Source organism: Lethenteron reissneri, chromosome 48 (genome assembly GCF_015708825.2).
Source record: "Lethenteron reissneri isolate LAM-NWPU_2019-01 chromosome 48, ASM1570882v1, whole genome shotgun sequence".
Classification (NCBI taxonomy): Eukaryota; Metazoa; Chordata; class Hyperoartia; order Petromyzontiformes; family Petromyzontidae; genus Lethenteron; species Lethenteron reissneri.
Genome location: NC_083826.1, coordinates 3,640,885 through 3,655,364, shown reverse-complemented (window position 1 = coordinate 3,655,364; position 14,480 = coordinate 3,640,885). Strand labels below are relative to the sequence as shown.

The following is a 14,480-nucleotide window of genomic DNA, read 5'->3' as shown; positions in this document are numbered from 1 at the left end:
CTGCTTGCTAGGTTTCCGATCACGGACGCGAGCGCTCGCTGCTTGCTAGGTTTCCGATTACGGACGCGAGCGCTCGCTGCTTGCTAGGTTTCCGATTACGGACGCGAGCGCTCGCCGCTTGCTAAGTTTCCGATCACGGTCGCGCGCGCGCGGCGTTGGGGCGGGTGAGGGGGGTCCGTTTGTGTTTTGAAGAATTCAAGGACGAGGCTCGCTCCGCTATTGGCCGAAGCGCGGGCGCGTGACGCGAGCGGCGCGTTCCCATTGGCCGGACGGATCGTCGTCCCTCCCCACCCCCTAAACTCGTAATTCACTTTGCGGGGGGGGGGGGGGGCTGTGAGGGGGAGGGGTCCTGCGAGGGGGTGGGGGCCTGTGAGGGGGGGGATTCGAGGGGGTGGGGCCTGAGAGGGGTGGGGCCTGCGAGGGGAAGGACTGCGAGGGGGAGGGGCCTGGGGGGGGGCTTGCGAGGGGTGGGGCCTGAGAGGGATGGGGCCTGAGAGGGGAGGGGCGTGGAGGGGGATGGGAGGAGCCTGTGAGGGGGGTGGGAGGAGTCTGGGGGGGATGGGAGGAGCCTGTGAGGGGGATGGGAGGGGCCTGTGAGGGGGGTGGGAGGAGTCTGGGGGGGATGGGAGGAGCCTGTGAGGGGGATGGGAGGAGTCTGGGGGGGATGGGAGGGGCCTGGGAGGGGGATGGGAGGAGTCTGGGGGGGATGGGAGGAGCCTATGAGGGGGATGGGAGGAGCCTGAGAGGGGGATGGGAGGAGCCTGAGAGGGGGATGGGAGGAGCCTGAGAGGGGGATGGGAGGAGTCTGAGAGGGGGATGGGAGGAGCCTCAGAGGGGGATGGGAGGGGCTTGAGAGGGGGGTGGGAGGAGCCTGAGAGGGGGATGGGAGGGGCCTGAGAGGGGGATGGGAGGGGCCTGAGAGGGGGATGGGAGGGGCCTGGGAGGGGGATGGGAGGAGCCTGAGAGGGGAATGGGAGGGGCCTGAGAGGGGGATGGGAGGGGCCTGGGGGGAGCCTGGGAGGGGCCTGGGGGGGAGATGGGAGGGGCCTGAGAGAGGGGATGGGAGGGGCCTGGGGGGGAATGGGAGGGGCCTGAGAGGGGGATGGGAGGGGCCTGAGAGGGGGATGGGAGGGGCCTGGGGGGAGCCTGGGAGGGGCCTGGGGGGGAGATGGGAGGGGCCTGAGAGAGGGGATGGGAGGGGCCTGGGGGGGAATGGGAGGGGCCTGGGGGGGAGGGGAATGGGAGGAGCCTGGGGGAGGGGGATGGGAGGGGCCTGGGGGGGGCTGCTGCGAGGGGGGAAGCGACCGCCGCTCAACTTCGGCCGGGTACGAAGGCGACGAGTCGAGGACGACTCCCAACGCGTCGCGATGTCGGCCTCATTAGAACCAACTGCGCGATAACTTCGCCGCGGCGTCGTGAGGTGAGAGGAGGGTGAGAGGAGGAGGAGAGGGGAGGGGGGTGTTCGGCAACGGTCGACGTGCAAAAGCCAAGAGAGGCAGCGGCCGCTTCGGCTTCGATCTCCGGGCGCGGCAGTCGCGACGCGGGTGCCAAGTTCTTGTAGGAGAAGCGCTTCGCTCGCTGCCCGCGACTGTGTCGACGCGAGAGTGAGTAACAGTGCAAGTGTTTATACACCGCGGGTAGACGGGCGGCGATGGGGTAAAGTGTTGGTAACTCCTTACCCCACCACCACCAGCACCTCTTGTAAAGTCGTGGAAGAGTAGGCCAAGGGCCATTCGACGAGAGCGGCCTCGAGTTGGAAGGCCCCTCTGAGCGGGAAATCGCAGGGCCCCCGCGGCGCCTTTGCTATCACGAAAATAAACTTCGCTTTTTTTAAAATAACATTTAATTAAATCGTTACAGTCTTTAAGCACTCAGAACTGACGCTACGAGAGCGACTGTCGATTAGAGCGACAACTACGACGACGTTAACGATTGCGGCATCTGCTGCGAGGTCTCTAACTTTACTCACCACGTGCTTCGGTGATTAAAGTCTCGACCGGTCCGCCGTCTCGCAACAAAGAGAGAAGATCGTCTACACACCCCATCCCCATTTAGCCTGAAGACTCTTCTTGTTGGAGCCGAGTGATGTTGAAGAACGCAGCGGCATCAACACGAGGGCAGGCCGAGTTTTTCCTCCCTTCGTGGGCGATTGTTTTATTTTAGGCCGAGTCAACCTAGGGGAGGGCCCCGCGTGGGACCGCTTTCAAGACGATCATGTGCGGGAATCGAACTCGTGTGCGCCGGGTTCGTGGTTGCAGTGCCACCGCCAGTTCACAACAACAACAACAACCACCACCGTGTTCACCAAGTGGCGAGGACGTCACCACCAGGGCGCCTGTGCCATGCTAGGTGCACTTTGAGGCCACACAAACAAAGATTTCCCCATCCCCCCCTATAGCCTGTAGCAGACTGTAGGGGCAAGTGCTGTTCGCGATCAGCTATGAAGGCCGGCGATGTTTTTACACACCGCCCCGGGTACTCAAATTGAGGCTGAGTCGACTTAGGGGAGGTCCAGGACCGGTTCAGATATTCGTCACCGGTATTGGCCGTGGGCGGAAATCGAACTCGGGTTGCTACAACTACCGCTTTGAGGCCACAACAACATTCGCTATTAAGTTGAGGTGACGTCACCACGACGCTTGTGCCAGGCTACGTGCACGTTCAGGCCACGTGGAGTGGTCGAACGCCCGCTGGCAAGGAGGTCACGGGGGCGCAGACCCAGGTGCCATGTGTAGACTGACTGAGATGACTGGCCGATGCACCCCTTGCTGTGCCCTTTGCTGTGTGCCAACCCCTTTGAGGCCGCGAACACACGGACACAGGCACCTAGCCGGATTATAAGACGCACCTTTACAATGGGGATAATAGAGTGCGTCTTATAAACGGGAGCGTGCAGTGCTTTCGTGGACAAGCCGGTTCGGTGTTAATGCCCTGTGCTGTTCAGTGTCTACCAGTGTCATCGCTTGAATGATTTGTCTATGAAGCGGACGAGGAGGGATACACCTCATGCTGCTGTTAGATGTCTCAACGTCACATCGGTGGAGTTGCGGTGTGAGGGCTTGGATAGAGGTGCAGCCCCGCAAGTGCCGTCGCAAACCACCGCTGGCAGAAGGGCGCTTGATACAGAAGCCCCCTCTTCTTGGAGGAGGTGTTTTGACCAAATCTTCGACGCTGGCCAGAGGTCTTGGAAGAAAATAGTGGGAGTCACCCACGCTTTACGACTAACAGTGGTGCACCCATGTACAATAATACTGCTCCTGGGTTGGCAAGGGAGCACGCTTTAAAACACGCGCTTGCGATGGATTTACTTGTGGCTTTGTGAAAATGTGGCCACTTTTTAAATCCTTTATATTAAGTTCACTTGCTTGCGCGCTTACGACCGTGCACATCTTTCGGTCGTTTTTTAACCCACTTCACGTGATCCAATCGAGCTGACATTTTGCACACAGACTCGTTGCGTGACAATTTATTGTCGTGAGAATTTTTTTCCATAACTTTACACTTTTTAGGGAAATTTTTTTTATATTTAATCACCAATTGCTTAATGGTGGCAGGCAATCATCTGACCCATAGGTGGCAGCCATCTCAAGCCAGAGGACGAGAGGACTCTAGCCGCCACGCATATAAAGGATTTATAGTGAAAAACTTTGTTTTTACGGGTTAATTTTTGCAAACCGGTTTCGTGGATTTTCACCGCGTCCCCTAGATGGCGATTGAGCTACAACATGCTAGTTAAAGTGGGTACAAGTGGAGAACGCGTGAGCAATGCCCTGTGGCAGAAGAGGCCATGCAAACACAACGCTCTTCCTTGAACGCGGGACTTTTAGTCGCCATGGTTTCAAAGCTGTTTAGATATTTCATGCATTTTAAAGTCTGTCTCCTATCGTTATCATCAGCCACAATTTATCCACTGCTAATTGAAGACTGCCCCCAAGTCACAATCTCTCGTGGTCCAGCGATGCAACAGTGCGCCTGCTGATGAGTTGATTTCACCGCTCCATCTCTGCCGATGGACGTCCACTTGGGCGAGTTTCCTCTCACCGCCTGCCACGGAGTTAGTCTCGACCACCACCCATCATTCCCTCTCGCGAGGTGCCCAATCCAAACCCCACTTGTGTTAACAGGCAACAGGATGTATCTCGATTGTGTATATACCCTAATTCATGGATTCCTCGTTATGTCTCATTGTAATTATAAGCTTATAAACGTAGCTGATCAACTCCCCACCATACAAAATAAACACTTTAAGCGTGCACCTCTAATGTGCCTTGGTGCAGTTTTCAGTCTTTGTTCCATACTCTGACCCATGTGTTTCTGACCCATATGTTACTCACCCATGTGTTTCTGAACCATGTTACTCACTCATGTGTTTCTGACCCATATGTTACTCACCCATATGTTTCTGACCCACATGTTACTCACCCATATGTTTCTGACCCATATGTTACTCACCCATATGTTTCTGACCCATATGTTACTCACCCATGTGTTTCTGACCCATATATGACTCACCCATGTGTTTCTGACCCATATGTTACTCACCCATATGTTTCTGACCCATATGTTACTCACCCATGTGTTTCTGGCCCATATATTACTCACCCATGTGTTTCTGACCCATATGTTACAGCAGGTAATTGAGAAAGTGGTTGTATGGGGAAGGGAATTACTAGATTTTCTGTATGTTAGTATCTGATGCATCGCGTGGACAGAGCTAAATGGAAGGCCATGATCGCCAACGCCTTTGAGATACGACGTGGCACAAAGAGCCAAGTTAGAGTGGTGGGGCAGCCCCCTGTGTTTGCGAGCGCCTATTAAAGCGGACTAAAGTGGTTTACAATATGGTCAATAGTTTGGGTTGCATGGCCACTGTCGCACTGTGGCTTGGTCTTTAATGTTCAAATTTACGAGGTAGGTGTGCGCATCGGCCAGTTGATGTTCTCATGCAGTTCACAGTTTTGTCGTGGGTTGTCTGGAGACAGAGTCTTCTTAGGAGGCAACACGAATTTATTTAACAATAACGTGAACACACGGGGTCCCTAACACGGAAGGGGTAATGGCCCCTTCTACCCGACGTCCTGAGGAGGTATAGCCTCCGGGCTAACGTGCCCTGGTCACTGGGACAACCTCATCTTAGCCCTCCGGCTAACGAGACTTAGGGGAGGCTGACCTGACCCAGCCAAGGCCCTCGGGTCTTGACCACTGGCCCACTCAGACCGGGCCCTGATAAGCACGTCGTGTCCGGGGATCTTCAGGGTCCTAGTCTTCAGGCGAGCTCTTCGATCTTCGGCTTGACGCCGACTGCCGGCGCCGCTCTGGGGGTCCGGCTTTTACGGGGCTCCCACGGTCACTCCGCCCCTGGTCACGCCCACTCTCTGGAACCTTCTTGAGGGACCTAGATTGTTGCACAATCCCCCAGCCCCTACTGGGGACCTGGGGTGTCCACCTCCGTTCTAGATTTGAAGCTTTCGTGACTGCAAGGATTCATACTCTTAGTTCTTTCGGTAAAGTCACGTAGGTAAAAAATTCAATTAAAATTAATAAAAAACAATGATTTTTTTTTAATTTTAATTTCATTTTTTACCTACGTGACTTTACCGAAAGAACTAAGAGTATGTCCACCTCCGGTTTGTAACCGCCCTCCAGATTGCCTGCCCCACCAGTTCTACTTGGTACAGGACGGACCCGCTATTGCACCCTGTTGGGCCCTAGCTGGAGCTGCAATATTTCCAGTAGCGGTGACGGCGTTTCACGCCTGACAATTACTCACCACAGTTACACCACCAGTGTCTTCGGGGAATGTCAGAGCCAGGAGGTGTGCGACGTTTTGGTCTCGAACGAGTTGTTTCTTTTGGACTTCCGCCTTGTTCCACTCTGTTCGTCAGCAGAGTTGTTTTTTCCCCGGATCTGGGTGAGATTCTGGGATGGTGACAGCGTGACACCAGAAGGGGCAATCGGGAATTTGAGTCGGCAGCCGGTTACATTGTTGAGGTATTATTGGCTGATGATGGGTAGGTGGTTGTCATTGGCAAGAAAACGTGGATGCTCCTTTGCAGTTTGCCAGGACAGAGCGCCATGGGATTCTTGTCGGTCTCAAGTGCTCTGGTTACGATGCGCATCGCGTTATTCAATCGTTCATCTAGCGGTTTTGTGCACGATCGCCCGGACCAGGCTGGAGTGCAGTGACTCTGCCTCCGAGTAGTTCAGTGAGAGAGGGGCGCCATTTCGTATCACTTCAGCTCGGGCGCCCCATGCGATGAAGGGATGGGACGTGACTTTGTTGCCCGGGAGGTGGGCACAGATTACTTGGCGAACGACCGTGCTCATTACACCGCCCTTCAGGGGGCCCAGCAATTAACACTACCCAGTCGCGTTTTAGAAGTCGAATATCTCTCGCTAACATCGTCCAAATGAAACGGTTGATGGTCAGACGGTGACGTTAATAACATTTCGATGTACCACCAGCACTGTCGTCGTCGTCATCGGCAGCCGTGATTTATCCGCTTGGTGGTGGGGCGATCTGTCTAGCTCCCGCACATGAGCGGATTTTGTCGCTGTGTCTCGGCGGCAGACATCCTCCTGGGCTGGTCTCACTGGACATTTGTGACAAAAGAGCTTTACAGCTCATTGGATTTATAAAGTATAAATAAATATTCTGATTTTTCACGTGACTAAAATATATATACGTATGTTGTTGAGCTCAAACTAGTGGTACATCTTGGTTTGTATCATGAGGACAAATCCCTAGTGTGGCTTTCATAAACTACACCGATGTGGCAGGATATTTGTGCAACCTCCAGTAAAACCTTGGATTGCGAGTAACTTGTTCTGCGAGTGTTTTGCAAGACGAGACATTTTGAAACTAAATATTAATTTGATAAACGAGCGAGGTATTGCAATACGAGTAGTACGTGTACACGCTTTGTCTGCCGAGCGTCACGTGATCACAACTGATATACGAGTGCTTTGATTATACGAGTGCTTTGGATTACAAACACGTTTCCGGAACGAATTATGCTCGCAATCCAAGGTTTTACCGTATATGCAAAGCGATCAAATACCCTCTCGTGGGGCTCTCTAGAGCTCCCTCTAGTGGAGGCCCTTCTGCCAGTGCGTGGCGTTAGCAAGCAATTGCAGGACTGCTCTGCCTTGAGCTGTCATGTTTACAAAACACTTCAAATTCTCACTGTTAATTGCAACGTCGTGGTCTGTGAGACATGCACTGTGGTGGCTATTGTGGAGACTAATTGCCTCGTTATTGTTTTTCATGGCGAAGAGCCTTTGAGTGTAAACAACGTTGCCCGTTTGGGGAGTTTTTATTTTGCACACAGATTTGGAGGCGAATTGTGTACCTTTCCTAATACGGTGCGTCTCTCTCTCTCTCTGTCTGTCCTGCAGCATGCTCCAGGACAACTGTAGTGTGTCCGCTTTGAGGAGGTAAGACGCCGTCGATGTTTATGGTCATAACAGCATAGAACGCAATTGCGGAGTGTCATGAGTGGGGCATATCGGGACTGTACTCATGACCTTGAAAGGTTGCTGTGTGCAGCAGCAGCAGGCAAAAATGAAACGGATGAACGTGTAGGTTCATACCTGAGCTGCGTTGTCTCCGGGCTGTCCTGTCTGACTGCCACAGGTGAATCGGAGCGCTGAGCTTGGCTCTGCTGAGATGCTGGGTTCGAATCTGGGCAGCCGCCTGTGATTAAACCAGGGGTCCGTTGGAAAAAGACAAATCGAGTACAAGATTCACTTTGGTAACCATTTAAATCAAGGACCCGTATCTCACAGAGAGGACGCTAGCCTGTAAATAACTGGCACTTGGCCAGCATTATTGTAAGAAAGACTGACTGCTGATGAGGAACTGAATGTTGAAACCAGTCTAGAGTTTTACTCGTATTAAACCGATACTTAAAAAAAAATGCACTCCAAGAAGGCCGTGTGATTGATGGAAGGGTACCAAATATGAACTCTTGTTTTAATACATCGCGCGTGGTCCCAACGCTGCCAAACTTTGCGTTGATTATTCCGCATTCACGCAATCACTGAAACAAAGCGCGGTGCGGAAAGACGTCGATCGCAAGCCGATCCACGTCAAAAAACGCACGGCTAAGAACCGATTTTTAAAGCCCCACGCCACAAACGTGGAGACAGAACACGCACTTTTTCCACTGGGCACCCCGCACTCAATCTCTCCATGAAACCCATCTGCTCGACTGCGGGAGCCCAGCTGCTGCGTTCCCAGCGACCGTTGGAGTTTTTTTTCTCTCCCCCTCTCCTCTTTTCATACATCTGCTTTCACGAGGGTCTCAATTTGACAGCGCCACTTCCCGCCCCACTGCGTAGGGCCCTTGCGGCGGGAGGGGTGGTGGAGGCGGAGCCCGGCTGGAAAGTATTACGTCGCGCTGAAGCACCGCCAAACTCTGTTTTCACAGCTGCCGATAGGTTCTCGGGGCAGGGGCGTGAACTTGTCGCGAGCGCAGGTGATTACTTTCAAATGTTTTCCGCTGGGATGAGTGGTGGTGGCGGCAGCGGGAGCGGCGGGCGCAGTCTGTAATGTCAGCGTTATGTACTTTAGCACTCGCACGGGACTTTGTGGTTTACGGAGCTGTGAAAACAAAGCGGGGTTGTTTTGGAAGCGTTCCCGCGACGGCACTAGATGCTCGGTTAAAGCGGCCGGCGCGGGGTGCGGCGAGCCGAGTTGAGCGACGACGAGCTCGGTCCGATCGGAGCGCCGAAGCCGGTTTCATCTTTCGCCGCCACGTGCTCGCCAAAGGACACCCAACTGATTTGACCGAGGCCTCGCAAAGAGAGAAGTGAGCATCGTGGCTTTTTTGAGAGAGAGAGAGAGATCGAGCGGTCATGCAGACGGGAGGGAATGCGCTGGGGCTGTCTGGGCTGGAAGAGCAACATTGTTGCTTGCGATACAGGTACGCACACGCTGGAAAGAGATCCGCGAGGCCTTGTAATGCGAGTGTGCAAAAAGCCAGGGAGGTCGGGTACTGTTACGCCCTTTGTTTGGCGCGCCCCGGAACGAGCGAGCAAGGCGATGATACAGTTTCGGCGTGCGCGAGTGTTACGTCGAATTCGTTTTGTAAAAACGCGTGTGTTTTTAAGTTAGTTGAGTTACTATGTTCTCGTTTCCTCCCTCCCCCTCTTTCTCTTCACCCTCCCCTGCGCTCTCTCGCCCCCCTGGACCACACAGCGGGGGGAACGCTGTGGGTAGTTACGTGCAGTGTGGGTCAATTGTTGACGGTGCACTCCGGTCGTGTTGTTGAATATTGTAAAAACGGGTTGTGTTGATCCGTTTTGAGGCTTTGTTAGGGTGACGTGCAATTGACTCGGGTGAAGTTGGCCAGAAAGGTTGTGTGTGTGGTCGGGGGTTGGGGCGTTCAAGTTTGTACCATGAGATTCTAGATTTGAAGGTTTCGTGACTGCAAGGATTCATATTCTTAGGTTTTTTCGGTAAAGTCACGTAGGTACAACATTAAAATTAATAAAAGTACATTTTATTATTTTATTTTACTTTTATTAATTTTAATGTTTTACCTACGTGACTTTACCGAAAAAACCTAAGAATATTGTACCATGAGAGTTGTGAATGCACGTATGAATATATTATTTAGTCTTAAGTCGGAAATATAAAATGTTAACCAGGCCACGTTCTTCAATTGCAGCAGTTTCATTTGCGCTACTGGCCGAGTGGGGGGGGGGGGGGGGATATGACATGTGTAGACCCTCATAGCAGTACCGTCACGCGACCTCTTCGTTATTTAAACTGCTGGCACCGAGATGATTTGTGCCATCAAATTCGCTTGAAAACGTAGCCTGTGTGTGTTTTTGGTGAGAAGTCCGCCGTACATTTTCATGTTTTGTCCGTGAAATTAACTCTGCTGTCTTGCACCGCTGTCCAATTGGGGTCTACATAAACTTGTGCCATGTTGACATTTCCTCTTAATTATTAAGGTCGTTGCTGTGTACACAGGTCAACCACGTATGCCGCTCGCTCGCTGCCCGTGACTCTTCGTCAAGACGGGTCTGCGTTTGTTATGATATTTATAAGAATTGGTTTTACCCTTTCTGGCAATAAAACATGAGGTGTTAAGATGTTCAAACACCAAATAGAAACCTTTTGCCAAGGAGTCTTGTCTGCATTAACCACACAGAGTACTTGTGGTGAACATGAAAACAACAAAAACATGCTCTGGTAGTAAATGATGGTCCATACCACAGACAGCTTTCTTTAGAGCCTCGTCTCAAACAGCGTTAGACCAGAGGACGCCAAAAGGCAAACAGCACAAAGACAATGCCACTATCAGGGCATTTATAGTTGGGGTGAGCAGCTACATTATGGAACCTTTTTTGTTTGCATGTTCACCACAAGTATGTGTGGTTAATGCAGACATCATTCCTTGCAAAAGGTTTCTGTTTTGGTGTTTTAACATCTTAACACCTCCTGTTTTATTGCCAGAAAGGGTAAAACCAATTCTTTAATTTTGATACTGGCAAGAAAGGTCCCATTATTATGATATGTCTCTGTTGTAGAAGGAACTTTTGAGGTGAGGTTGACCCAGATGTGCAAAGGCTAGGGTTCTGTTTAAAATTGGCCCAGTTTGGTAACCATTGGATACGTAAACGTTCCACGAAATCATTTCCAAATTGCCGAAACGACGTCGATTATGATTGGTGGATATTCGTGCGTTAACAGCCCGGACAGTTCTCGAATGAGGACCAACAGTAAGTAGTGCACCACAAGTTGTGCTTGTTGATGTCGCTAACGCCGAGGAGAGGAGAGCGAGTAGGGCAGCATGCTGGCTCGGGGCCTGCGGACGTGTTTGTTTTAGGCAGAGTTACTACCCAGGGAAACCAATTCAAGTTTTAGTTTTCATATCGGTGGCGCTGCCCGTACTCCCAATAATAAATCCAATTCATGGAGAAAACTTCGCACTCAGTCACTGTCCTCTTTGGCTTTTGGCGAAGGATTCGGGTGGAAACAAGGAGTGCCTCCCTGGCCTGTCTCGAGAGCTCTTTGTGAGAGGCGTCTCAAAAGTGGGGAAACCGGATTTCGCAATTGTAAACTGTGAGCAAGCAGGATAAATAAAATGTAACTTTGACCTCACCGCAGGCGTTTGTCCTGTTTAATCATAGAAGAAGCGGCGATGTTCTCTTTATTTTAATTTCAAATGTTGGCAGTTGCCCAACCTTGTTGGAGTTCCCCAATTGGTCTCAAATTTCAAGAGCTTGATCCATACGAGTGGCGGAGTGGTGGCGGAGTGGTTAGTGCGTTGCGCTTTGAACCCGGCGGTCCGACTTCAATTTACAGCCGTAGCGAACATCATAGGCGAGCAATATTTGGATCGGTCCTGGGCTCCCCTTTTACCAACCCGCACTGATCATCGTGGTGAAGTATGGTCAAACAACTCCCATGTCTCGAACACGGCACAAGGAGGCCTTCATCCAGCAGTGGATTGACAAAGGGCTGCAAACTAACGAGCGAAGCGAATGTTTCTTTGGTGTCATTCACTCTGTCTTCGTGGTGTAAACATCTCACCAGCACTGGGAGAGACAAAGGTGGTCGGGCATGGTGTTGGCCGTCTTTTGTAGGTGCTTGCTAACAGCACTTGCTCCAACAATCCGTTATAGGGAGATCTTTCTTTTTGGTTCTTTCGTTAAAGTCACGTAGAATGGAAATAATAAAATAATAAAAATAAAACATAATAAAATAATCTTCTTGGTTCTTTCGGTAAAGTCACGTAGAATGGAAATAATAAAATAATAAAAATAAAACATAATAAAATAATCTTCTTGGTTCTTTCGGTAAAGTCACGTAGAATGGAAATAATAAAATAATAAAAATAAAACATAATAAAATAATTCTCACGACGTTTCGGCCACAACGCAAGCAGCCGTCCTCAGGTAAAGAACAGGTCTGTCGAGAAGACAGAGCGGGGTCTGTTCCTCACCTGAGGACAGCTGCTTGCGTTGTGGCCGAAACGTCGTGAGAATTATTTTATTATGTTTTATTTGTATTATTTTATTATTTCCATTCTACGTGACTTTACTGAAAGAACCAAGAAGATGAATCCCTACAGTCACAAGAGCTTTAAATAGGGAGATCTTTGTCTTTGTAGCGGATTTTCGATCATCATATGTGCTGGTTCCTGTGGTGTGTCCTGTGCGTCTTATAGGGCAAGGGTTTACCTTAATGTGCCGTGATGCAGTGTTTTCCAGTGCAATCCGTTTACCTTCGCACAAATGCCCAAGCTTGCCAGATGTGACTCATTCTAGCTCAAACAAACCACAGATCCACACCCTTGACATTAGTACAGAGAGATTGAAATATATGATGCCTCAGTGGTTCAATATGTATCATGATCTTTCAATACAGCCATAATGAATGCTGGATGAAGGCCCTCTCCAAGCCATCACTATCTCTGACGGTCCTGCGATATATAAATCCACCCAGCACCTGCACAGGAACTGATTTCATCATGCTAGCAGTGGATTGATCGTGACTGCTGATGATGATGATGATGAATATTAATAATTGACATAAGTGTTTCATAAATATTACATGGTGCAGCTATTCTTACGGCCTCTATGGTTTCCATTGCTATGAGCGTCTCCTGTTGCAGCGTCTGAAACCATTCTTAAATATATAATAAACATGCAACGCCGCTCTTTGCTCGTGTAATATAGCCAACACATTGCCTGCCAGTCTCCTAGAAACATTAACTTCGTAAAAACGCAGTACATTAGGAACTCGTGGAGACGCTGCTTCGGCGGTGTAATGGGGAAGTACGCTCGATGCGCAATCCGGAGGTTGAAGGTTCGATCATCTCTATCGGCTCAGCGGCTGTTGGAACAATGTTGCACGTTGCTTTAATTCGCCCTGTCGCCTCTGTCCACCCGGCAGTATAAAATCAGAGCTCCACAGTTGGGCTACGATCGGCAGGTCGCATGTGATGGGCTAAAATGTGGGTACTACCGCCTGTTTCCTCCGAGACGTACTGGTTAGCCTGGAAGAGTAGGCCAACGTATGCTCCTAGATCTCCCTCTTAGTGGAGACGCTTCCCGTGTTAGCCGAGCTGTACCTCGGCCTTTTCCTAACTCATGCGCACGGGGCGTTTCACCTGCCTCGCTCTTCACTGCGATTCCCATTTGGCTGCTTGTGAAAAATGAACTGAATTTTGTTTTGGTGCCCTATTTAAAAAAAATTTATAATATAAAAATATATTCTACTCGGTACAAAATGAGAAAAAATTATTTTGGCTCGCTTACTGCCTGGATTCCTGTCTGCCTGGCTGGCTGGCATGCAGGTGAACGTGCGCGGTGGTGACGACGTCACTGCGCACATCTGCGTATGTGATGACGTCACCCGCAGCACTGAGAAACGGTCAGTGCATTGCGCTGATGTCATCACGCCTCCTGTCATCCACCCTGGATGTGGATCCCATGCAAATGTACAGCATACACTATCATACTTTAATAGAAAAAAGTTTTGCTGGAGGGACGGACAGACGGATGGATGGTCACGTGCAGGCTGCTAGTTTTCTTGAAGTACGCACTCGGGGACAATGGCGTTACTTGATGTCTCGTGAGACGGGCGAGGACACCCTTAGGGGAGAGCCACTGTTGTGGGTCTCTGCACATGACTGGGCTTGCTGCAGCCAGAAGCTGTGGCATCTTAATACGCACTGGAACATGCCAACATGAAACCGGAGTGGAAACCTCGCATCCATCTGCGAGACGGTGGCACCTGCGTACTTTGATTTTGCGTTTTCTTTCATCTTCACGGTGAGGTTGCCATTTCATTGGAAGCGTTTGTGTCACGCTGGTATTTTTGTGGGGGAATTAATTCTATTACATTCACCGCGTGGGTTTACTGCGGTTCATGGTGCCGCGTAGCTGTCCGTTGCGTTTTCGGGTTGGGCCGCCGGCGTCCGGCGTTCCGCTCCCCCCATGGAGTGGCAGCTCCTCGTGGCGCTGAGTTGGAGTTCCCGGCACGCGGAGCGAAACGTCGGACATCGTGCCGAACAACACGCGGTACAACCTGAACACGCATCGGACTGCTTTTGTAATTGTGAGGTTATTTTTCTAAAATCAATTGTCAGATTGTGCTTAAAGGCCACGATACAAAAAATAAATCTATCGCTCGTTAATTTTCCAGAGGCCTCGGTTTCATTTCCGTAGCGAGGTGGGGATTTGCTTTCGGGTCTTGCTCTCAACTCAATACTTTGAAAGCAGCAACAACAACAAAAGTCGCCTTCTTTTTACAAATTCCTGTTGCCATGACATTCGTTTACATCACTCAACCAGGAATAGCTCCGTCCCATCAATTCTAAATACCACTTCCTCCTGTATGGCCAAATTCACAGAGCCGATGGCTGTCACGATGACAGGGGGTGCGAGTGGATGGTTACAAATCTGCTCACCTGCCCTTGGTTTTTCCCTGTGTTGATGTTTTAAATGTCATTGATTCT

General features: G+C 50.8%; 1 protein-coding gene across 1 annotated transcript in view; it reads left to right on the top strand.

Annotated features, from left to right (window-relative positions):
- Positions 1 to 1,460: 1,460 nt before the first annotated feature.
- Positions 1,461 to 14,480, top strand: part of LOC133354635 (G-protein-signaling modulator 2-like) — a 48,424-nt gene continuing 35,404 nt past the window's right edge. Inside the window, 2 exon segments of the mRNA XM_061571654.1 lie at positions 1,461 to 1,604; positions 7,399 to 7,437. Coding sequence (XP_061427638.1) covers positions 7,400 to 7,437 — 38 coding nt within the window. The 5' untranslated portion in view covers positions 1,461 to 1,604; position 7,399.